Raw genomic sequence first — 27,019 nt, forward strand, 5'->3', positions numbered from 1 at the left:
ACTGATGTACGGAACAAATATTTGATCACTATAAACAAATCCCTTATACAGGTTATACAGGTTCAGCAAGAGATTGCAGAACCCTCATCCGTCATTTATGACAGGAAAAATCCACCATTATGTTCAATACAGAGTTGCTGTGTATTTATTAACCGCAAAACCTAATCAGGGTTTTGTTACAAATGTGAAAAGTTTCATCATTATCAATGACGGTGAAAGACCTTTCAGAGTGACTTTCTAATTCACTTTACGCTTGTTTCCCAACTGACATTAATTAATTGCCAATTATATAAATTAAATTATTAAATGTAATTATATAAAGAGGCAGAAATACTGCACTCTGGACAGTTTTCTACTGGCTTGTATATATATTGTTCTATTTTTGTATTTAACGAACTACATTGCTCAGCGTGGCCTATTCTTATGTAAGATGATATGGTGCAATTAGTGAGAAATTTGGCTGCTGTTTATAACAGGTCAAGTTATGGTGTATGAGTTTCTTAGGGAAAGTAAAGTAGATGGTATACATGCATATGTATGTATATATTATCTTGTCCTTTTGTATATATAGGACTATATTTTCTAATGTGTCCTTTACTAATTTAACTCGTTAGCATTCAGATTACTCTACTCTGTCAAATGTAAAACTTATTTATTCACATTGTTTTGAATTGATCTCATTTATTGTCTCATAACTTCAAAATTTCAATGAATTGATTATTACCTCCCCCTTAATGAAGACAGGGGGTATTGTTTTCAGTTGCGTTTGTTTGTTTGTCCGTGGACAAGATATCTCAAGAACTGCAGGATGGATTCGGATGAAACTTTCGGGGATGTTTGGCCTCATGCCTGGCATAAACTGATTAGATTTTGGGATCAATCCGGTACCGGACAAGGATTCTGGATTATTTATTATATTTACTTTACTTCACATGATTACAGTCTTAAGTTAACTTTCAAGTCTTCTCAGTTATCTCCCTTTAGGCTGTAAATATTTTGAATGGTGAATTTAACTTTGGCTTGTATTAGATAAATATAAACTACTTATTACTGTTACTAAATTTTCTACAGCTACCTTCACAATCCCTGTCTACCATTGGGGTCAATCAGGTACCGGACAAGGATTCTGGATTATTTTTTCCATTGATTTCACTTAATTTTTGGGAGCGGTTGGGTTCAGTTTTAGTATTCTTGTTTGTGAGAGCAGTTGAGATTATTTCAGATATTCTCATTTTAAAAATCATCTCTGGCTAATCGTTGAGAGGACATTGGTGTTGCCTTGGCAGCTGTTTGTGCTCCTTTATTTTTAGAATGACAATATAGGGTATATGTGAGAGAGCAGATCTGGTTGGTTTGAACATAAAAAGCAGAATATTTGGGTCAGATATTGCCAATTTAAATGCTACAAGGTTAAGATGGTAGGTTGGTTTGAGGAATGTGTGGCTGCTATTTCTAGCAGGTTGGAATACTCAACCGTTTATATTTTAATACAATGTGTAGATAATCCTGTTCATTGAACAACTGGAAACCTTCGTTCAACGAAACCGATATACTGATGCAAAATCCATTCATTGGAAAAACCACTCGACCATGAGTACATATATTCCAGCTCGCTGACATGGGGAAAATATATGCAAAAATTATACAAATGTGAAATACCATGAAATAATTTTTCTTATATTATCCGCCGCAGCCCTCTCTCTCTTCCCTATTAATAACGTGTAACAATCAATACTGTCATCGTGCTGGTTTAAAGTCTGCATTTTCATGCTGGCATGGTTTGTGTGAATTTCTAGAACGCCTTATCTCTCTGTTTATCTTCTTACCTTGATCTGTGGCACCAAATTCTTCACACCAGACTTTGTCCGTAAAACTTAGCCTACTTCTCTTTCTGCGTAGTTATCATTTGCTAAAGCAAACTTTCCTAGAAATAGCTCCAAGACTGATCTAAATCATTGCAAGAAGATCACTATATCTAAAACTAGACTATTGAGCTCTCTCTCTCTATCTATCTATCTATCTATCTATCTATCTCTCTCTCTCTCTCTTTCTATATGTGTGTATATATATATATATATCCGTCTATCTCTTCTTCCCCATCTCTCTCCCCTCTCTCTTGTCAGGCCATCATAAATACTTTTGAGATTGCTGTTTAGCCCCAGGCCGCTTCTGATCAAGCAAACTTACTGTGATCAAAGGTATTCTATCCATGACCAACCCATTTTATATGAGTATATATGTGTGTGTGTGTATCAGATTGTATCTAGGATGGTGGCCAGTGTAGCCTTCTATGTTAACTCTTTAGTATTCAGATTATTCTGTCAAATGTAATGCTTGTTTATTTATATTGTTTTGAATTAATCATGCATTATCTTGTAGTTTAGAGATGCCGATGACGTGATTGTTTAGTCTTAGAATGGACATAGTAGGGTGGAGGTGAGAGGCCAGATCTGACCAGTTTCAACATAAAACAGGTTAAACATTTCGGCCTGATATGGCCAGTTTGAATGCTAAAGGGTTAAAGAGTACAATGAGACGCTTGGCTGCTATTTCTAGGAAGTTGAACAATCATGTGGTGACTCCTTCAGCTTGAGACTTCCAACAGGATTTTGGTGGTGATTAAGGAACAAAATTAACAGAATCACTGGTGTGCAGGATAAAATACTTTGTGACATTTCAGAATATGTTTTTCGCTTTCTGGATTCAAATCCAGCCTAATACAACTTTGCATTTCATTCTCCTGGGGTTAATAAAGTAAAGCACCAGTCAAGTTTTTTGTCAATTTAGTTTCTGTCATTTGGATTATGGTCATGCTGGGGCATTGCCTTAAAGGATTTAGTCAAATAAATCACCCCCAGTGCTTTTTTTTTTTTTTAAGCCTGGTATTTATTCTATCAGTCTCTTTTGCTGAACTGCTAAGTTAAGGGGACATAACCAACCTAACACTGGCTGTCAAGCATTGCAGGTTGGACAAATGCAAACACACGTACACATATATTTCTTTGCTGCCCACAAGGGGCTAAACATAGAGGGGACAAACAAGGACAGACAAAGGGATTAACCCTTTAGTATTTAAACCGGCCGTATCTGGCCAAAATATTTAATCTGTTTTATGTTCAAACTGACCAGATCCAGGCTCTCACTCCTACCCTACAATGTTATTCTACATTGAGTAGTTTACACCATCAAGATCTTGAAGATATGAGATAATGCATGATTAATTCAAATCAATGGGAATCAATAGGCATTATGTTTGATAGAATAATATGAACATTAAAGGGTTAAGTCGATTACATCGACCCCAGTGCAAAACTATTTCTTTATTTATTGACCCCGAAAGGATGAAAGGTAAAGTCGACCTCGGCGGAATTTGAACGTACACATAGATATATACAATGAGCTTTCTGTTTCTGTCTACCATATCCACTCACAATGCTTTGGATAGCCCAGGGCTACAATAGAAACACTTGCCGAAGGTGCGGTGCTGTAGAATTGAACCCAGACTACATGTTGGGAAGCAAACTTCTCAACCAAAAAGCCATGCTTGTTCATTTTCCAAAATGCATAATTTCACACCTATATTAATCATTTCATAAAAGAAAATTTTTTAAATTAGCTTCGTTTTATGTCCTTTTATTTTTCACCATGTTAGCATAAGAGATAGAATTGTTTTGGGGTTATTTTTAAGAAAGCTTATCACCTTATCTTTGTATGAATTATTTAATTTATTCAATTTTTTTATATAAATTTATTCAATCCATAAAATCATAAAATATCCATTTAGTTTGAGTGATCTCATCTTCATTGAAAATGTATGCCAACTAAAGATAGAGTTAATAAATAACATTTTTATTGCTAATCTTTTTTACATTAAAAAAATTATTGGCAACCAGCTTGAATTTCATATCCAAGTAGCACTATATTTAATTTCTTCTCTTCACTTGTTTACCAGCCATATATGCAAATTACTTTGGCAATGAGCAAGCCAACGAGTGAACCTCTATGAGCACATTCATTTGCTAGAAATAGCTACCTAATCTCCATCACTTCACACTCTATATCAGCGGTTCTCGGCTGGGGGTCCATATGGCCCCTGAGGGTTTACATAAGATTTTCAGGGATCCACATAACAAAATAGTAAATTTGGCAGCCACAACATTATTTTAAGGGCCCCCAGGAAAAATTTTGCTTTAGATGTATGTATTGCTGTAGATGTATATAATACAAGAAACAGCTAGGTTTCTCTCCCAAACATTTTACATAGTTTAACTTATACAAGCTGTGAAAAACTAAATAGGAATTTTGAAAGAAGTTTCTATAAAACTAGTTCTCAAACATCAAATGGCTTTGGTGGGGTCTACCAGAATAAAATAGTATTCAAAGGCGTCCATAGGTAAAAAATGGTTGGGAACCCCTGCTCTATACCATTGGTTCTCACCTGGGGTCCATATGGCCCCTGAGGGTCCATACAAGATTTTTAGGGGTCCACGCAACAAAATAAGCAATTGGGGATGTACAGTAAATATTTTAAGGGCCCTTGGGAAAATGTTGCTTTACATGTATGTATCAGTATGTATTGCAAGAAACAGCTTGGCTTCTCTGTCTAATATTTTACATAGTTCAACCTACACAACTTAATGGGTGAAAAGCAAAATAGGAATTTTGAAAGAAGTTTCCATAGAACTAGTTTTTAAACAGAGAATGGCTTTGAGGGGCCCACCAGAATAAAATAGTAATCAAAGGGGTCCATAGATAAAAATTGGTTGAGAACACCTACTTTCTATCTTAAAATAATGGGGGTGAGTAGCATGTTTATCCAGGATAATGTAGAACTAGATTACTTGAACCCTTTAGCATTCAGATTACTCTCTAATTGTTTTGAATTAATCCTGCAATATCTCGTGTTGAGATTTCAATGATGTGCTTTATATATATAGTTTAGAGTGACATTGTAGGGTAGGTGTGAAAAGCCGGACCTGGCTGGTTTAAACATAACACAGGTGGAATATTTAGGCATTCCCTGAAATTGATGGCCTTGTATCAAAATTTTAAACCACCGAGCACAGACAAACACATTTTTTTACAAATGTAGTATTCAAGAGTGAAGATTATGCTGCTGTGGACACGTGATGGATGTGCATGAATAATGGTTAAGCCTGTTTTCAAAAATGTATTCGAATTTGATGAGTAACTTTCTATTTTCATTTCATGTCAGAACTCACAATCTTCCTTTATATATACCTATTAATGAAGGAGTTATTTTACAGAATCTCACCAGATTCTTCTTTGTTTTTAAAATAAACAAAAACAAACCAACTAATTGATAGATAAAACCATGTCGTTCATTAGAAGTATGCTCATGAAAGGGTTAGACTTTCCTATAAAATAATGCATGTTCAGATTATAAATGTAAATCAAATTTCGTCAAAATAAATGGACATTTTTAAGTAAACTTGTTCAGAAAATAAATTGGATATTCTTGGAAAGGTTTCATTAAATAACTTCAATTCTCTGCATATAAATTAGTCAAAACTACCCATTTCCATTTCAGAATCAGCTCTTAAATTTTTGGATGGTCTCTTGAGGATTCTCTTGCTGAAAGCCGAGACTGCTTTGCATTTGAAACTAGTACACACACACATGCATACTCACTGTTCAATTTCTCGATTAAAATATCAATAAATTATACATTTTTTTTTATCCAACATTTCTCTTTTTTTTCTTGTTTTGAGAATCATAGAGAATTAACTTCAAGAGATAAAATGGTGTTGCTCTTCTAAATATAGATTTGTTAAAAAAAAAAAAAAAAATTTGGAAGAGAAAATGTTCAAGTCTCAAAGATATTTTATATGGGAAAGAGTAAGAGAAATATATATATGTATCAGATAATGCAGAATCCTATATATTTATATAATACAAGAATGCTGGTAGAGTGCAAGATCATAGCTCTCATGTACAAGTATGTATGTATGTTTGTGTGTGTGTATGTGGAAAGCTGCCTTGGTATGTACATATTAATAGATATATAGATAGGTATAGATACACAGATGTAAAACTAGATGATACAGATTGTCCTATATCTGAAATAGAGGCCATGCTGGTTTGAATGTGATTTACCCTCCTCAAAATTATGGCTTCTATCTCATCTGTTGGCAATATAAGCAAGCCTGTGTGGGAACCTGTATATGATTGCTTGACTTGCTAGAAATAGCAATCAAATCTCTGTATAGTCTTTATCATAAAGAAGGGCACATTAAATAATGTTCTGTATTTACACTGGCTGTAAAAAATGGAGCGGTTGTCGATCAGGATGCACTTGGTTTAGCATCGACTTAAGCAATAAGCTAATGAGAGTGTCTATGTGGTTAATGAACCTAAGAGAATTAACAACTAAATCTCCCTGAAACCATCCTCGAAGAAGACCAAATTGAATAAAGAAGTCCTACATATGTCAGAAAATAAGATAGGTTGGTCATAGCTGGAACACCGTTGATCATAAGTCTGTTGGATCAGAGTTAACATGGGTTATTAAAACTAATAACATACACATTTTGTCTATCTACTTCAATGAAATGGTAATTAAATATCAATTTGACTCGACATTAATGATGACATCCGTGTATTAAAAAAAAACACATTTTCACATCATGCAAATATCTAAATATGCATAACTTACCAGCATAGATAAACGGGATGAAAATGTAGTTCTGTTATCTCAGTAGTATTAATTTTGCCATTTATTCCTCTATTCATCCATTCATCTTCTCCACCCATTATTACTGGGAGGACTGTGGGAGTAGAGTATTCAGGCACCCCCCCCTCAGGGTCCTATCTGAAGCAACCCTCATTAGACTTTCCGGCTAGATTCCCAAGCATGACCAACTGAGAGTATGGATAAGATTCAACCATTTCATTCTTGGTCTACCCCTAGGTCTCCTCCCAGTTGAATCCGCCATCCTGCAATTCTTTCCTTCAGTTCTTATCCCATGTCTGTCATACCAGAGTTGTGACCTCACAATGGCAACACACCCTGATCTCTGAGCTATGCATTCTTCAAGTAACATTACTCCAGAGATTCTTCAGAGGAACCTCATTTTAGATGCTTATATTTGTGATTGTACTAAGTTTTTTTTAAAATTATATATGTATACACACACACACATAGGTATGTCATAAATCCATTTGTTGTCTTTTTATTTAATCCTGAATATGTATATATATATATAAATATATACGAAAGAAGGTTTGAAAATGCAATTTAAAAGATGTTTATTTACTTAACCGGTTTCACTCTTTGGAAAAAGATTGTCAAAAGTAACATAGAATATTATGAATTCAAAAAAGTTTTTTACATAATTGCCACATAACATGTATATATACAGTCTTTGGTAATAGGGACATGTTTAGGACATGTGCGCATGCATGCAGCTGTATATGCTATGACCCAGCGTTGCCAGGTCATAGTGCTAGTTACTAATACAACACATTTTTGCCAGCTGAGTGGACTGGAGCAACAAGAAATAAAAAGTGTCTTGCTGAAGAGCACAGCAAGCCACCAGGAAATCCAACTCATGACCCAAACCACTAAGCTTCGTGTCTTCACAAGATTCAGTAAAGAATGCACTGGATGATATAGTGTCTCTGATAGATTCTGTGTAAAAGTCAGGTTAGTTATAACAAGAGTGTCTCTGTCATAAATTTGCTCTGTATGGCTAATTCAGGGTTAACAAACAGCAACAACCAATATTGTTTAATTCAGTCTTTCTCTCTCCCTCCCCACAGAAACTAATCATTTGTCTTGTGGAAAAAAAAATCAATATTTCTGTACAGATGTCAAATTCTCATTCAAATACTCGTTACTGTTTCAAATATAAAAATATAATAATTAACTCTTCAATCTTGATTGAGATTTAAAAATATGAACACTTTATTATGGTGTGTGTGTGTGTATGTGTCTCTCTCTCTCTCTCTCACTCTGGTTAATCTTAGAAATGTGAAAACGAAGATCACGAAAGAGTAAAACTTCCTGGGCTTGCTTAATAATTGAAAATCCTTGTCACATTGATTTTACTGTAGCTTAAGCCCTCTCTAGAACTACCATCTTCAGCTGCTCTGTGTTTTAAATCTTAAAAAATTGCTAGAAAATGCTTGACTTACAAGGATGTGCTAAAAAGTTCTTGGCTTTGGGTAAAAGAAAATACAGAAGAATCAGTTAATTATGATTTTTATTAAATATATTACCTTCTCAGATTCACACACTTATTGCAGGAGCCCTCCAGGTTTTCTAAGCCCTGTAAAAGAATTCAGAAGGTTGTGCCTCCAGCCAGGCCTTTTGTAATACCCTTAAAGCCAGGAATTTTTTAGCGCCCCCTCTTATAACAATTGTTCCTTTTAGAGACTACCTCTATATATATCACTTATTATTAACCCTTTCGTTACTGAATTTATTTTGAAATGCTCAGTGTTTCTTCTAATTATGTTAAATATAACAAAGAATTAAGTAAAATAACATCGTTATCATTAAGCTAGAGTTAGGGACATAAATTGTGACTAAGGTTTGGTGGAAGATTTTAATTCAAAAATTTTGAAAACCAGACATTAGTACTAAAGAGCCAGAGCCAGAGCCGGTTTCAGCCGGGTTGGTAACGAAAGGGTTAATGGTATTAAATCTTATTTGCCATATTTTCCAGCATACAAGTCAATGTATATAGTGTAAGCATCATCAATGTCTCTCCAAATTCTACTGCATCTCACATGGAATTTTTGGCCCTCCAAAGTCATCTTGGTGTATAAGTAGACCTATTCTTTATTGGCTGTAAATTTTGGTCTGAAAAACTTGACTGGTATTCTACAAAATACAGTATTTGAAAAGGCCATCAAGGAGGATATTGCAGAACCAGCTGTTGTTGTTGTTGTTTAAACCTTAAGCATTTAATCCAGCCACATTTGGCCATATCCGGCTAAAATATTCTCTGTTTTATGTTCAAACTGATCAGATCTGACTTCTCAAAATAACTCTACAATATCATTGTAAAAATTAAGTTACCTCATCAAAATCTCAAGACTACAAAATAATGCTTGATTAATTAAAAAGAATGTGAATAAATAACCATTACTTTTGTGAAGGTACATGACTTAACCCTTTTGTTGCCAACCCGGCTGAAACCGGCTCTGGTTCTGAGTACAAATGTCTTGTTTTCATAAGTTTTGAATTAAAATCTTCCACCAAACCTCAGTCACAATTGATGTTCCTAACACTAGCTGAATGATAACTAAGTTATTTTACTAAATTCTTTGTTATATTTGAAGTAATTGAAAGAAACACAGAGCATCTCAAAATAAATACAGTAATGAAAGGGTTAATGGTTGGGCTCACAATCATGAGGTTGTGAGTTCGATTCTCAGACCAGGCTGTGTTGTTCTTGAGCAATTCATTTTATTTCATGTTGCTCCAGTTCACTCATCTGTTGAAATGAGTTGCGACATCAATGGTGCCAAGCTGTATCGGCCTTTGACTTTCCCTTTGATAACATCAGTTGCAGGGGCGACTGCTGGTCTCCCATAAACAACTTTGCCCAGACTTGTATTTCAGAGCGAGTCTCTACCTTTTTACTTTGGACAAAACAGTGTGAATGGTAAAAGGCCAACTCGGGATTGGCTCGACCCTGATTAGGCACACCTATGAAAAACATTCCTGTTGTGATCTTTCTGTCCTTTTTCCTAGGCACACTGCACTTGAGACTACAACAGACATATGTGCGTGCACATGCACACACACCCACACACTTAATTATACTTAAAATGAAAAGGAAAATAAAAAAAAGCTTCTAACAATGTAGAAAGTTTTGCAAAAAAAAAAACTTTATATTTTGGGTACAAAGGCCTATTTCAAAAGGAAAGCAGTCCAGGAAATGTGTATTTTACATAATTTTGTTATACATTTCTTGAATTGCTTTCTTTTGAAGGTAGGCTTTTGTTCCCAAAATGTAAAAGTTTTCTTTATTCCCCTTTTGATTTTCTACTTCTGTTCTACAATGCTTCAGGCAAGCTACAACACACACACACATAAAGTGGCCACCCTTTGTGGTTTACATATTCCGCAATATGTTACTAATTCAAAGGACATTGAGCCAGGGCTGTGGAATCTTGGTTAGTTAAAATACTCCAACTCCATATAAATATAAATTGTAATATTACTGTGTCGGCCAGACTTTCAAATGTTGTTATACACTCCTGATCACAATGCACTTCCTCACATTGTAGTAGCTTTCAAATGATGCCAGGCAGGCCAACATTCCCGCTGAACGAAGCATCAGTCTGTTGCAAGGGTACCCATTTACAATTGAGAAGGCTAGAGCAATGTAAAATGAAGTGTTTTGTTCAAGAACACAACATACTGCCAGTCTGGAAATTGAAACCACAATTTTGTGATCATTAGTGCAACACGCTAACCACTCAACTATGTGCATTCACAAATTGTTGTTATATAATGCATTAAAATTCCCATTTTCACAGATATTAATTTAACTGCTTTCTACATTGAAAATTAACTATTGGGTTGTCTGGAAAGTTTGTGCTGATTTATGATAGCTTACTTTTCGACCTAATTTAGAACATGATTGAGTCCATAAAATAGGATTTGACTACACCTCCATTTAGAGCACAGTTTAAGCTATCTTTTCATGGAAGAAGGTTTATGTTCCTATAACCCCTTGTTAATTCTGTAACCCTTTAAAATGGAAGATAAAAAAGTTCATTTTCGGCACTTGATGCTTTGGGAACCAGACAAAAATTGCTGCAGCTCAGCTAGGATGTGTTACCCCACCCTCCATATTCACCAGATATTGCTCCTTCGGATTTCCACTTATTCAGGTCTCTGCAGAATAGTCTTGATGGTAAAAATTTCAATTCCTTGGATGACGTAAAAAGATACCTTGATGAATTCTTTGCCATGAAACCAGCTCAATTCTGGGAAGAGGGTATTTTCAAGTTAAAGGAAAGATGGAGACGCATTGTACAACAAAATGGTTCATATATCGGCATGAACTTTCCGGACAACCCAATAAATTAGATTGAAGGGTTTCCATGAAAGAGAGTCTGGTAGAAGCAATTTTGTTCCTATCAACAAATTTTGGATTCAGACTTTTGATATAACCCTGTTCTATAGATATGTTTCTTTAATAGTTTTTACATGCTTTTACAATATAATTTACATTTCATTTAGCCATTTCACTATGTAATTAAATTTCAACTATTTCAGTAATGATATTAGATATCTACCAAAAAATAGAATTGGTATTTTCTGCAACTCTCATTGTCTCAGACTTGAAATATCTTAATAAAAAAATACTTTCAGTTAAGGGTAATCAAATTTTGAGTGAATATATTTGATTTCCATTAATAAATAGGTTAATGTAAAATTTCATATTTACATTTTTACACACTTAGAATTGCTTAAGTATGGAATAAATTACCTCCATCAGTTGTTAGCTGTTGATACCACTACATCCTTCAAAACTGCCATGCTTCCTGAAATTCACCACCAGTACACCTGATGCTCCCTATCCCCATATCTTCCTCCTTTCTTTATTTTAAGACTTTTTACCTGTTCACTTCTTGTGCATATTCTATGTACTGTTCATGCAGTTTCGGTTACTTTTTCTGATTAGTTGTAGTGCACCTAAGCACTGTACACAATAAATTCATTATTATTATTATTATTTTTTATTTAAATTTTAAATTTAAGCAATGCTTTAATTGCGAAATAGAAGAGTTATGTCTTAAACTAGTCATTTGTAAGACAAGGATGAGTCTTTCAGTTTTAACTTCAATGTTTTTTACATTTTGGAACTGGTAAATACAGATGGTCCTTTTTTTTTCTATAATATTTTTATAGTTTTTATTTTTCATATCCTTTTACTTTATAGCTTTTAATAAAAACCTCTTTTTAATTTTGTTAAATTTTAATTTTATGCTTCTTTATTTCTGATAGGGTATATCTGATTTCTGCAGTAAAAGGGTTAAAGTAAAAATAGGAGACATTGGATCATGTGGTCTTGAATTCAGTGTAACTAGTAAAAAAAAGTAGGACAGTCATGGTTGAAGTGTCTTTGATCACTGGTTTGACAAGGTCCCTTAACCCTTTCACTATGAAATTAAATTACATGTTTATGCCAGTAATGATGTTAAATATCTTTAAAAGAATAACTGGTATTTTCTGCAAGTCACATTGCTTCAGTAAATTTGCCATATCTTAAGAGAAAATAGTTTCAAACATGACATTCAACAGAAAGTTAGATCGGTGTATGGAACTGCTTTCCACTGTTAAGGGTAATGAAATTTTGATAGGATATATCTGATTTATACAGCAAAAGGGTTAAGCAATAATTTGGAATTGTTTTAGTTTATAGTTCTAAAAACTTGTCACCTCCTCTTCTTTGGTTTCCACTTCCTAATTGTTTACCTTACTGTAACCCTTTTTAAAAAAAAATAATAATAATAAAACAGCAGAAAAATCTCATTAACACCTCTTGCAAAACTGTCAGCACACTTCAAAACTAGTTGCTATGGTTCCCTTTAAGGGAGTCGTTCAGTAAACTGGATTTTAAATTATTAATTTACTATCTTTCCTTTTTATCAAAACAAAACAAAAAAGGCTCATTTCTGTTTTCTTTCAAATAATTCCATCTCATATTATTTGTGTATCGTTTTTTTTTTTATATTTTTTTTTATCAACAGCTTTTTGTCTTGAAAAAAATACCACCTCAGGCAATATTAAATATTCCTTGCATTTGTTATTATGGATGAAGCAGGGAGCAGGCTTGTGTGCTTTAACTGATAAAGCAGTTGACTTGTGTGTTGGAGTAGGAGGAGGTGATTGAGTACAAGGAGGGTTAAGTTAGTTCAATGTAATCAATATATATTTTGTTGTTCTTTTAGCTTTTGTAGTGCTTGAAACAGTTCTGGATGAGTGAGTGGATGGAGATTGGATGATAAAATATTGTACAGAGGAATGTGTCAATTATGACAATTAAGAGTAACTCTCCACCTACCCTTCCTTCCTTTCCTCCCCTCCCCTCCCCTATCCTTCTGAACCTTCCTGAAGCATTGATTAATGGATTAGAATACTATCACTAGAAATTCTGAAAAAAATAGATGTGACCTAACAGCTGTATGTATGCCCTGCTCTGGTCTAGCAGTTGTTCTGTACCATAGGATTTACCAGATAAAAGTCATTCAGTGTATTTCTAAGGCAGTATTTTGGGAAGATTTTAAACTTTTTTTGGTACCAGTCCAACTGAGACTGTCCCTGGGTCTATTATATAAAGTACCTGTTTTAACCCTTATGGTACCAACCTGCCTCAATCCACTCATGGTTCTATGATACAAGCTTTCTGTTTTAAAATGATTTAAACTAAAACCTTAATTTATGCTGCAAACACCAGCTTAATAAGGAAGGAACTATTTTAATAAATTCTTCATTATTTTCGAAATTAGTTAAAACATAAGCGGTGTATTTCGACAGAAATATGGTAACAAACAGGTTAAAGTGATATGAATTTTAAAAAAAAACCTTCCCTCAAGATTCCATGTTAATTTATGCTCCAGGCATCCGCTTAATAGTGACAAAATTATTTTGCTAATTTTTTCATTATTTTCAAAATTAATTGATAGAAAAAGAGTCTATTTCAACAGAAAATGCTGACAAAAGAGTTAATTTGCAATCAAAAAGAAATCATCCATTTAACTTCTGTGGCTCCTAAGGTAAATGAGATATGGTGCAGGGAGAATGCCATATAATTAAGGTTACTTCTCCATCTTCGTGTAATTCTAGATTCAATCCCACCTGTATACAGCACTTTACACAAGTGTTTTCTGTCATTATCTTGTATCAGTCTAAGCCTTAAGAGTGAAATATTAAATTGAGTAGATGGAACTGCGTGTCATCAGATAGTCTGTGCTTTATGTGTTATAGTTTCTTCCTCACTACCAGTAAAGGTATATGGCTTAGTAGTTAGTATATTTTGGCTCACTGTCATGAATTTGTGAGTTTGATTTGGATCGTAGAGTGACCGGCTTTTCTTGAGGAACCTGTTGAGTCAAGTTCGTCAACATCAAAAATTCGAATGGTAATTGTTGTAGTTAAGACACCAGTGCTGGTGACACGTTAAAGCACTGTTCGAGCATGGCAGTTACTAGCGTCCGTGTCGGTGACACGTAAAAGCACCAGCCGATCGTGGCCGTTTGCCAGCCTGCTCTGGCTCCTGTGCCGGTGGCACGTAAAAAACACCCACTACACTCACGGAGTGGATGGCGTTAGGAAGGGCATCCAGCTGTAGAAACATTGCCGAATCAGACTGGAGCCTGGTGCAGCCTCCATGGCTTACCAGACCCCGGTCGAACCATCCAACCCATACTAGGATGGAAAACGGACGTTAAATGACGATGATGATGATGATTCCCAGCAGTTCGTAGTATCCTTGAGCAAGACACTTTACTTGATGCTGTTCCACTCTACTCAGCTGGCAAAAATGAGTTGTATCTGTAGTTCAAAGGGCCAGGTTGTTACATTTGATGTGTCTATGGATTGCTCAACCACTTGCACACAAATTTCGCAGGCAGGTTGTTATGTTGATTGGCTCAACTGGAACATTCTTCACCATAATCCAGTCAGTCTTCCCTATCGCCACCTTCAGTTTCAAGTCTGCCTTCCCTCCTAGATGCTGCTCATGATAGATCGTTAGCCCCTACACACATTTTTTTTTCTCTCCTTGTTTTTTCTGTGTCCCTTTCTGTAGAAGAGCGTAGACTTTTTCTATTCCTGAGCGTTATACTAATACATCTGTTTGTTTTGTACACCACCTGTCTTCGTCTTTTGTTTTTTTCGTAAACTCTCCCTATATTTACATATATATATATATTAACTAGTAACCTAACCTGTTTTTGTTTTCTTTTTTCCACAGGATCAGGACCTGCGAGTCCTGTTGCCAGTCCCTTAAGTCAGCGCAGTGGCTCAGGTGATGAAAAATCTGGTAAAATAAAACTAATTCTTTATACTGATTTGGTTTTTCTGTGCAAATATCAATTGTATGACTTTAACACAGTGTTAAAAAAAAATAAATAAATAAGTTACTTCTACTTGTTGAAAGCTTATTTATATATATATATATATATATATATATGTATGTGTGTGTGTGTGCAGGAGTGGCCGTGTGGTAAGCAGCCTGCTTACCAAACCACATGGTCCCAGGTTCAGTCCCAATGTGTGGCACTTCGGACAAGTCTCTTCTACTATAGCCTTGAGCCAACCAAAGCCTTGTGAGTGGATTTGGTAGACGGAAACTGAAAGAACCCCATTGTGTGTGTGTAATATATATATATGTGTGTGTGTGTATATATATATATGTTAGTGTGTGTGTGTATGTATGTATATATCTTATGGTGACTACTCCATCTTTACAGATGATAGCCATCTCCTTGTGTATCTGCGTTGTCAGTGACATTTCTGACTTCCCATCCATGGCCTCTCAGATGACTGTTCAGTCTTGTTGCAGATCTACATGGCTTAAAGCATAGGTGACAGGTTTGCATATGTCACCATTCTTCCATTGCCATAGAACTTTCAGTAGATGGAATGACAAATGAGGTCACCATAAAAACATTTGTACATCATTGAATTATAGTGGTACAACACTTGTACAACATGAGTACCACTCTTGGAGTCTCTGTGATTAGTACCTAGTGACAGGTCCAAGCAACAATACCAGTAATTACATGGAACTGCAGGTTTTACATTGGAGAGGTACATGGCTGCATCATTAAGAATTTCTCTTTAAAACTACATAGTTTTAGGTTCGGTCCTCTGTGTGGCAACTTGGGCAAGTGTATTCTACTATAGCCCCAGGCTGACCTCTGCCTTGTGTATAATTTCTGTCTTAACAAATTTCACTCAGAGTTGGCTTTGATAAAATGAAACCTATGGTAACAGATACTTCTCCAAGGTCCTGCATAGTGATTGGAAACTCTGAACCATGTGATTGTGAAGTGAACATTCTTAATACATACCTGCACACATTTTAAAATGCACTACATTATTTAATGTGCCCTTCCTTATTTTTAAGATGGTAGGGTGTTATGTGATAGAGATTTCACTGTTATTTCTTGGAGGTTGAGTAACTGTGTAGAAGCTACTTTTGTTCATGTGTGTGTGTGTGTGTGTTTGTTTGTTTTTGTATGTTATAATAAAAACAATTTTACATTAATCTGAAGGGTTAATCTATACTTCTCTTTATGTGTTGAAATTTAAAGGTACATCAAATGTAACCCCTTCTTGTTTGTTAAAGTGATATAGTTGATGTTCAGTATTTTAAAATTTAAGGAGCAAAAATCTTCTCTATAAAACATTTAGTTGATATTTTTTGCTTATAATTTTGTTATTCTTCTTTGTTCTCGTTTTATAATCTAGGAAGTGGTTCTGGGTCAAATGCAGATTCCGGTTCAGATAATGAAGGAAGCATTCGTTCTGCAGCAGCTTCAGCGAAGAGCGGAGCTGGTAGTGGCCAAGAAAGTGGCTCAGACAGTGCACCTGGATCTCCAAGAGAGAGCGGTTCTGAACCCGGGAGTCCAGCCAGAAGTGATCGTAGCAGGTCTGGTAGCCCTGCAGGGTCTGCTGCTTCATCAGTTCGTAGTGGTAGTGGAGATAGGTCTAGAGGTAGCAGCCCTGCTGAAAGTGATCGTGGGAGCCAGCGGAGCAGCAGAGCAAGCAGTCCAGCAAAGAGTGAAGCCAGTTCAGCCCCTCAAAGTCCCAGTGTAGATGGTAGCCAAGCTGCATCTCCAGCTCCTAGTAACGCTAGCCAGCCTGGTTCACCTGAAGCGAGTGATGTAAGTAGACCTGCTTCTCCAGCAGGAAGTGATGGCAGTCAGCCAGCCTCTCCTGTTCAAAGTGATGCTAGTAGGGCAGGCTCCCCAGCTAGTGATTCCAGTCGTCCTGGCTCTCCCAACCAAAGTGATGCCAGTGAAGCCAGATCTTCTAATCAAAGTGATGGTAGTCGACCTGGGTCCCCAGCACCAAGTGAGGGCAGTCAAGCACCTTCTGTTGCACAGAGTGATGTCAGTAAACCAGGGTCGCCAGCAGGTAGTGATGCAAGTACACCAGCTTCACCCGCGGGTAGTAATATCAGCCGACCTGCTTCACCACATAGTGACGGTAGTAGGCCAGCTTCTCCCGCTGAGAGCAATGAAAGCCGCGCTGCTTCTGTTCGGAGTGATCAGAGCCCTCCACCATCAGTGGCTCGCAGTGATGCAGCTAGCCATGCTGGCGATAAAGACAGTGCGCCTGAAGATGATGATGACGATGATAATAAAATGGAAATTGATAAGGCAAGTCGAGAAGATGATAACAGAAGTGATGATGAGAAGAGTGTTAGTAGTGTTGAGAGGAGAAAGTCTGTAACTGATACTGAAGATAAAGAGAGATCAGACGAAGAAAAGGTATCTGAAAGAGCTGGTAGTGATGATGATCTGGAGGTGGATAAACACAAGTCTGATGACGAAGGCCATGTCTCCGACAAAGGATCAGAATATGAAAGTGCAAAAAGGGGCAGCGATGACGAAGGCCATATCTCCGACAAGGGGTCAGACAATGGAAGTGTGAGAAGAGGCAGTGATGATGATGCCAAGTCAGATAAAGGTTCTGTAGCCAGCAGTGCCAAAGATCACAGTGATGATGAGAACAAGTCTGATGCTGGCAGTGGTAAAGCTGACAGTGACGATTCTGGTGCTGAGTATCGGAAGAAGAAAAAGAAACGAAAACTGTCTGGTAAGTTCCAATTTACCATTCTTCATAGTTTGTTTTGAAACTCTGTTTAACGTAGTTAATAATAATTAAATACTGAATTTTAATTACTGTTGTTTAACACCAAATTAGCATCAATTCAAAAGACATGATCAGTGACATTCCAGCCATGATCAGTCTATGTTTCTGTATATGAGACTACTCTGTCCAATGCAATCTTGTTATAAAACACTTTGATGTGATTTAAGGGAGATTTGACTGCTGTTTCTAGCAGATCGAATGACCACATAAAGTATCCCTCATTAGTGCATGCTTTTTAATTTGTTCACAATGTCTCTCTATAGTTAAGGTGCTGGACTACTCATTACGTGGTCAGAAGTTCAAATCTTATTTCAGCCAGTGTGTTATATCTCTTTCAATGAAGGTACATAACTCTGCTGGTTCTAGTTTACCTGGCTGAGCCAATATAACCATCCTACTTCACTACTGAGCAGTTAGTAGTAGAAAGGACCTTTCTCTGAAAACAAAATTGCAGCCGTTTAATCCTGTCTTTAACAATTTTTGTCTAACATCTGGTTAGCTGATGTTAACTTTCAAGTTTGAAATAGTCTCCTTTTCAAAATTAAGAATATTTTTCCATTCATTAAATTTGAAAATAAATTTTTGAATTTATACTTGTTATGGATGACCTGCCACCTGTGGGAGTTTCTGTATGGTATGTCTAACAAAAAAATTACATTGCATTTTGTTAGTAGTGTGACTTGCCTGATAATAAGTCATGTCGCATGCAGTATAAACACTCAAACATCGTCACTATTTTTCCAAATACTGCTGCATTTCACATAGAATTTTTGGTCCTCCAAAGTCGTCTTGGTGTACAAGTCAACCTACCTTTTATTTTTGGCTGTAAATCTTATGTCTAAAAAATTTTGCCTTTATGCCAGAAAATTCAGTAATATTTTCCATATATTTAAGTGAGGAGATGTTACAGAATTTTGTGTTATCCATTCTCTATCAGATAATTTTTGGTCCTCCAAAGTCGTCTTGGTGTACAAGTCAACCTACCTTTTATTTTTGGCTGTAAATCTTATGTCTAAAAAATTTTGCCTTTATGCCAGAACATACAGTAATATTTTCCATATATTTAAGTGAGGAGATGTTACAGAATTTTGTGTTAACCATTCTCTATCAGATGCTGAATCTCATGCAAGCAGTGCTGACAGTGAGTCAGAAGGAAGGATGAGAAAAAAGAAGCAACAGATTTCTAGTGATGAAGAGGATGGTGACGACAAAAGGAAAAGTTCTGATGATGAGAATAACCTTGGTAAAATTATTTTCTCATTACATATTCAACTAAATGTATATTTAAAACCTTTCATTGCATTGAATTTTTCTTTTTATTAGTGTTAGGAAGGGCATCCAGCCATAAAAACCACGCCAAAACAGACACAGAAGTTTGGCACAGTCGTCTGCCTGCCCAGTTCCCGTCAAACTGTTCAGCCCATGTCAGTATGGAAAGCAGACTTTAAACAATGATGATGAGCCATGTCTCATGTGGCCCATTTCTTGAAAAAGGTTGCATGTGCCTGCTCTAGAATGTACAGAGAATTTTTGTGACATATTTTGGGTAAAACTGTTTTATCCAAACAAACAGGAGTGTCTTTTCTGACTTGTGTGAAACATCACGTAATATGGTTCTGAGTCAGACTGTTAATACAATTAAACTCTGAAACACTTTGATTGCTGTTTCCTTTCATTTGTGCATTTGTTTGTGTGTGTGTGTATGTATGTTTGTGTGTGTGTGTATGTATAGGCGCAGGAGTGGCTGTGTGGTAAGTAGCTTGCTAACCAACCACATGGTTCCGGGTTCAGTCCCACTGTGTGGCACCTTGGGCAAGTGTCTTCTGCTATAGCCCCAGGCCGACCAATGCCTTGTGAGTGGATTTGGTAGACGGAAACTGAAAGAAGCCTGTCGTATATATGTATATATATGTATGTGTGTGTTTGTGTGTCTGTGTTTGTCCCCTAGCATTGCTTGACAACCGATGCTGGTGTGTTTATGTCCCCGTTACTTAGCGGTTCGGCAAAAGAGACCGATAGAATAAGTACTGGGCTTACAAAAGAATAAGTCCCGGGGTCGAGTTGCTCGATTAAAAACGGTGCTCCAGCATGGCCGCAGTCAAATGACTGAAACAAGTAAAAGAGTATGTATGTGTGTGTGTATTATCATTATCACATGCACAGGATGGCCGTGTGGTAACAAGTTTGCTTCCCAACCACATAGTTCCAGGTTCAGTCTCATTGGATCGGACCTTAGGTAAATGTCTCTTACTGTATGTAGGCCTGGGGTGACCATAGCTTTGTGAGTGGGCTTGGTTGACAGAAGCTAAACAGAAGCTTGTTGTGTGTGTGTCTTTGTCTTGACAATGCATAATAGTTCCAAATGATTGTCACTGTCACACAAGCACTGTCATCTCTATATATATAAACGGCAAAATGTCTGTCTGTGTGTGTGTCCTTTATACAAATCCACAATTTTTCAGTTAGAGGGCTCGCACTTTCTATGGTCATTCAAAACCGTCCAAGGGGGGGTCGTGCACATCTTTACATTTCCCCAGTCACTTCGCAAAGCCATTAAAAAATCAATAGAAGTGACTTTTTTGTGAATTTTCTATCCAAAACCCAATCAAAATGCCCGAAACTTGATACGCCAATTGAATGCCAGCTAGCTGTATGTGATTGGTCGGAGATTTGGACAGTACTCGCGTGTATGTGCACATGCACTAGCACTATGACCCGGCGTTGCTGGGTCATAGTGCTAGTTTCCAATATTCTGCAAGGATATTCTGGTCATGTGGAGATATTACCTTGCTTGGTGATAGGAAGAGCATCTAGCCATTGAAAATCTGCTTCAATAAACTCCATCCAACCTATGCAAGTATGAGAAAGTGGATATTCAAATGTTGATGATGTGGCGATATATGTGTACTTAGTTTTTCTTCTTCCTTTGTCTACCAGCCACAGCAGATGCTATATTTGGTGATATGGATGACGTCTCCTCAGATGAAGATAAAGACGAAGAAAGTAAAACGGTAATTTTTTTTTTCTTTTGTTATGGACAAAGAACATTTTGGAATTTTAACTACAAGAAATCTTGAAAGCAGTGCCCCAGTATGGCAGTATGGCCACAGTTCATTTACTGAAGCCAGTCAGAGAATATACCATATTCATTCTTTGGATCTTGGGAATGAATTAGATATTCTCTTATTTCTTTTATTGTTTTCTGTCTCTGGACAACAGCCATACTGAGACATGCCTTTTAAGGCATAGATGACTTATTTTATAATGCTCAGACTCAATGAAAGATATCATAGTCATAGCTATGATCTGAACTCAAAGCATAAAGAAGATATAACCAAAAAGCACAAGCTATTTTGCCTACTACTCTACACATGCTGACATCTACTTACAGTATAAGAGTCTATTTAAATTTTGTTGTAGCTAGGAAGAGTCATTATACCAGTATAATTCACACACGCACTGGTTCAATTCCATCTTGACTCTGCCTAGACACAACAAAATTTGTTTCAACATGCAGATTCCCATAAAGAATCTGCAAACCAGATACAAAAATGAAGTATATTTAAAGTTGGTCAAAATAAATAAATATAAAGAAGGATTTAATATTCACTTGAACACACTAACATTTCTAGCTAAATATTTGCTGTTTTATTCCAGTCAATCAGTAGGTTGTATCTTTGCTGGAGCCCAGCCATTATGTTGGGGTCTGTTTTGTTTTTTTCTGACCCTTTTCTTCTCAGAGGAGTCTTCATCTTACCCATTGTATCATATTCTATCCCAGACAAAACCTTTAATTGAAGATGAAGATGAAGAAGGAGGAGAAGGTGAAGGCGATGGAGAAGCAGGAACTGCGGCCCCACCAGAAGAGGAACCTCCGGAGACAATGATTGAAGTTGAAATTCCACGTATTGTTACCAAACTAGGCAAATCCCTTCATTATGTCAAACTACCAAATTTCCTCAGTGTTGAAACAAGGTTATTTATTCACATCTTATATCTGTTCATTTATTTTTAAACTCAAATCCACAACAATTATTTGGTTCTCTGTGAAATCATTACTGGTTAATTATACTGCGATAAATACATTGCCTGTAATTTCATTGTCAGCTAATGCATCGTCAATAAATTTAGCATCATACCAAATGAATCTCAGCAGTAAACTGTTCATAATTACTTTTATTCACAAAATAATACTTTAATAAGCATTCATCATCATCATCATCATCATTATTTAACCCTCTGGCTTTCAGATTACTCTGTCAAATGTAATGTTTATTTATTCACGTCATTTCGAATTAATCCTACTTTATCTTGTAGCTTCAAGAATTTAACGATGTGATTGTTTATTTTTAGAATGACATTGTAATGTTGGTGTGAGAGGCCATATCTGGTCGGTTTGAGTATAAAGTATGTAGAATATGTGAGCCAGATACGGCTGGTTTAACTGCAAAAGGGTTAGTGTCCACTTCCCATACTGGCATAGATTGGACTGTTTGACAGGAGCTGGCAAGCCAGAAGACTGCATCAGACTTTACTGTCTGCTTTGACATGGTCTCTATGGCTGGATGCCATTTCTAATACCAGCTACTTTACAGAGTGTACCGAGTGCTTTCTACATGGTACCAGCACTCTTTAACAAGGAAATTTGAAGACAACAAAAACATAATCCATCCTACAGTCAGGAAATATTTAGAAATCTTATAAAAGGAACAATCAAAAAGCAATATAATAATTGACCATTGTATTGCTTCAAGAATTCAACATGTCCTTATGAATATCAAAATTACAAAACACTTCAAAATTTTCTTCCTTCCTCCAGTTTAAAATCGTATATTATCTTTTTACAGCAAGTAAATACCAAATTTATTTGCAGTAAAAAGTGGTATTCACTGACCACTAGGGCAGGTGCCCTCTCCTCGGCTTACAGGTTCATGCACTGAACAGGCCCGTTCACTCAGACTGTTTTTGAGCTTCTTGTCCATATTTCAACAAATTTGCTCGAAGGCAAGACTTACCTCTCCACCCTCATTATCCTCTTCAAGTGAAACTTGAAACAGTTGACAAGGACTTAGCCAAATAAAGATGTTCGTCTTCAGCTCTTTCAGACATCGTCATCGCCGTTTGACATCTGCTTTCCATGCTGGCATGGGTTGGACGGTTTGACTGAGGGCCGATGAACCAGAAGGCTACACCAGGCTCCAATCCGATCTGGCAATGTTTCTACAGCTGGAAGCCCTTCCTAATGCCAACCACTCCAAGAGTGTAGTGGGTGCTTTTTACGTGCCACCGGCACGAGAGACAGTCAGGCAGTACTGGTATCAGCCACACATGAATGGTTCTTTTTACGTGCCACCGGCACAGAAGCCAGTCAGGCAGTACTGGCAACAACCATGCTCGAATGGTGCTTTTTACATGCCACCAGCTCGGGACCATTCAGCCAGCACTGGCTGTTAATTGATAAAATTTATATCCATATATATGTCTGTATTTATTTATGTATGTGTGTGTGTGTAATATATCTGTTATCTTTTATAAAGTATATATTGTACTTCTAGAACTACTTTGTCCATTCATTTTTTTAAGCTTTTAACATCTTAGCTGACCAGATGTGGCCTCTCACACTACCCTACAATGTCATTCTAAAAATAAACAAACGCCTCATCGAAATGTTGAAGCTATGAGATAATACATGATTAATTCAAAGGAGTGTCAATAAATAAGCATTACATTCGAAATCTGAATGCTGAAGGGTTAAGACATGGAGTGTGCTTTGAGGGAGGTAGATTTGGCTGGTATTCCCAACTGGTTGCGTGAACCCCACCCTCACCCCACCCGCTTCACAGGGTGGGAATGCGTTTTATGTTAGCGTGCGTGGGAGGTATGGATTTGGTTTTGTCTTTACATGTGTATGAGTGTGTGTGTATATAAGTAGAGAGATCATTATGAGTAAGGAGTGGGGGTGGGTGTATTTTTCCTGTTTTGCTCATCCGATGGTGTCTTGTTTTAAAATGAGTGATGTGTGTGTGGAACAAAGGAAGTAACAGCCAGTTCATACATAATAATTCACTTGCAGCTAATTTGGACATCCCACATTAAATAACACTTCATTCATCTCTCTCTCTCTCTTCCTCTCTTTTTTTATTATTCCATCTGTTTTTATTATTGTTGTTGTTAATGAGTGAGAGAGCAGAACACACCATCAAAGTGATGCTTTGGTTGTTATTATTATTATTGTTGTTATTCTTCTTCTTATTATTATCATTATTACTATTATTATATTATTATTATTATTATTATTGTTACTATTATTACTATTATTATTATTATTATTGTTATTCTTATTATTATTATTATTACTACTATTATTATTATTATTATTATTATTATTATTATTATTATTATTATTACTATTATTATTATTGTTATTATTATTGAGTGAGAGAGCAGAACACACCATCAAAGTGACGCTGGAGTTATTGTTGTTGTTCTTGTTCTTCTTCTTCTTCTTATTATTATTATTATTATTCCATCTGTTGGAATAATACATTCAGAATTATTCTTCTCATCTCCATAATTTAGTGGAAGAGGTTTATGTCAAAGGTTGCAGATAAAACCGACACTTCCATACCTATAAATAATATGCTGGGTTATTTTATGCTAAGCACATTCATATAAAGGAAGTTTGGTCATACAAAATGGTATTTGGTCGCCTTTGTTGTTGTTGTTATTGTTATTTGGCAGGGTGGTGTGTGTTAAATCGTTTATAGAATTATCTGTTCCATATATATTAATATATATATATATATATATATATATATATATATATATACACAAAATCAACATTTCCTGACCAAATTTCAATTCATTAATATTTAATGTGTGACTATTTTCACATATTGCTGGGTCTTTATCTCCCTCACTCTCTATCTCTCTCTCTCTCTCTCTCTCTCTCTCTCTCTCCCTCTTACCATATATATATACTCTTTTACTTGTTTCAGTCATTTGACTGTGGCCATGCTGGAGCACCACCTTTAGTCGAGCAAATCGACCCCAGGATTTATTTTTTGTAAGCCTAGTACTTATTCTATCGGTCTCTTTTGCCGAACCGCTAAGTTACAAGGACATAAACACACCAGCATCGGTTGTCAAGCGATGTTGCGAGGACAAACAGACACACAAACACACGCACACACACACACACACATATATATATATATATATATATACGACGGGCTTCTTTCAGTTTCCGTCTACCAAATCCACTCACAAGGCTTTGGTCAGCCTGAGGCTATAGTAGAAGACACTTGCCCAAGGTGCCACGCAGTGGGACTGAACCCAGAACCATGTAGTTGGTAAGCAAGCTACTTACCACACAGCCACTGCTACGCCTATACACACACACACACACATTTGTACCAATCTCTTTCTGACTTACTTTATTCTCTGTCTCTCCCTCCCTCCCTCCATTTACAAAGTTGAGTGAATTTCTCTGTTCAATAATGTTATGTAGAAATAATTAACTTAAAAGGAAAAGTGTTCTTCTCAAGCAATTCCATTTCCGAAACCATCCAGTTCTGCATTTGCATAATTGCATCTAAGCAAAAGAAGAAAAAAACACACAAAAAATATATTAAAAAATGTGTAAACAATTCTGATAAGTGTTACTATTTAACAAATGTCTAGAGCTTACCTTATGTGTATGATTTGGAGAGAGCAAAAGGTGGAGGTAATCTCTGTTTTTCTCTCTCTCTCTCTCTCTCATGCTCTATCTCTTTCTCTCTCATGCACACTCTCTCTCTCCATCATGTTCTCTCTTTCACACTCTCATGCTCACTCTTTCTTTCATGCCTCTTCTTTCTCATTCATGTTCTCTTTCTCTCTCTCACACACACACACACACTCTCCCTCGTGTTCTCTCTCACTCTCTCTCATTCCCTCCATCATGTTATCACATGCTCTCTCTTTCTCTCACACAGTTTAGTTTCATCATCATCATCATCATCATCATCACATTTACTTTCTCAGTTGGTTATTTGTGGTTAACCTCTTAAACTATTTATTAACATCCTTAAACCTAACCAGGTGTCAGGCATAGCTGTCACTGGCTTACAAACATCACCTGGTCACTCAGGACCGGGTGGTGTTCTTAAGCCTGCTCCTGAGTGACCTACAGTGGAGTCCATTCTGCTGCGAGCATTCACATAGGTCCGTGGTCGAGATATAAACCAAATTGTTAAAAAGGCTTTTTACAGGCAGGGCATTTGTGTGTGGTTAAGAAGCCTGCCTCCCAGTCATATGGTCTTAGGTTCAGTTCCATTATGTGGCACCTTAAGTGTCTGTCTTCTGAATTTTATAGATGGTAACTGAAAGAAGCCCATCACACGTGTGTTTGTGTTGTGTCTGTTACCCACCACCTATTGACAACCAGAGTTGGTTTGTTTACATCCCATAACTTTACAGTTCAGTAAAAGATACCAGAAGAATAGGTTCCAGGCTTAAAAAATAGGAACTGGGGTTGGTTTGTTTGAAGTAATACTCCAGCATGGCCACAGATTTAGTAAAAGAAAGGCTCTTTTATTCCATCTATCCATCCCTTCCATAGGGTGTTATCAAAAGCAACCGTTATCGGACTTTCTGGTTGGATTCCCAAGCATGACCATCTGAGACTATGGGTATTATCCAACTATCTCATTCTTAGTCTACCCCTAAGTCCCTTGCCACTTGGCTCAGTCTGAAGAATCCATCTTGCAATTCTTCCTTGCAACCTTCAAATCACATGGTGGCAGCAGCAGCAGTGCTGGGACTAGCAGAACCATTGGATAGAATGCCTTGCAGTATTTGCACTGGTTCTTTGTCTTTTTGCCCCTTTTTTGGTAGAATCTATAGATTATCAAGGCTTTAGATGAGATGCATTGCAATATTCCATCTGCCATTACCCACCTTGTGATGGGAAACAGGGCCTTCAGCGCCATCTAACAATAGTAGGTTTCCAGCATCAGACAATCAGACAGTGTAAAGTATTAATTGAAACATTTTGGCTGCATTGGTGTGCATGAATGCAAGATGCAGACGCTGCACTAGAAGCATGCCAAACACTAGAGTAGAAATGAAATAGTGTATGCATGAGTATCACGATAAACGTTG

The 27,019-nt window shown here is 36.6% G+C and overlaps 1 protein-coding gene across 2 annotated transcripts in view; it reads left to right on the forward strand.

Annotated features, from left to right (window-relative positions):
- LOC115223502 (RNA polymerase-associated protein LEO1) overlaps positions 1-27,019 on the forward strand; it is a 56,504-nt gene that overhangs the window by 18,575 nt on the left and 10,910 nt on the right. The window contains exons 2-6 of one of the 2 annotated variants that reach the window (XM_029794117.2): positions 14,964-15,032; positions 16,466-17,818; positions 18,987-19,118; positions 20,813-20,886; positions 21,657-21,850. In XM_029794117.2, coding sequence (XP_029649977.1) covers positions 14,964-15,032; positions 16,466-17,818; positions 18,987-19,118; positions 20,813-20,886; positions 21,657-21,850 — 1,822 coding nt within the window. The remainder of the gene's footprint in view (positions 1-14,963; positions 15,033-16,465; positions 17,819-18,986; positions 19,119-20,812; positions 20,887-21,656; positions 21,851-27,019) is intronic. The other variant, XM_029794118.2, reaches the window with a different exon arrangement.

The sequence above is a fragment of the Octopus sinensis genome, linkage group LG23 (genome assembly GCF_006345805.1).
Source record: "Octopus sinensis linkage group LG23, ASM634580v1, whole genome shotgun sequence".
Classification (NCBI taxonomy): Eukaryota; Metazoa; Mollusca; class Cephalopoda; order Octopoda; family Octopodidae; genus Octopus; species Octopus sinensis.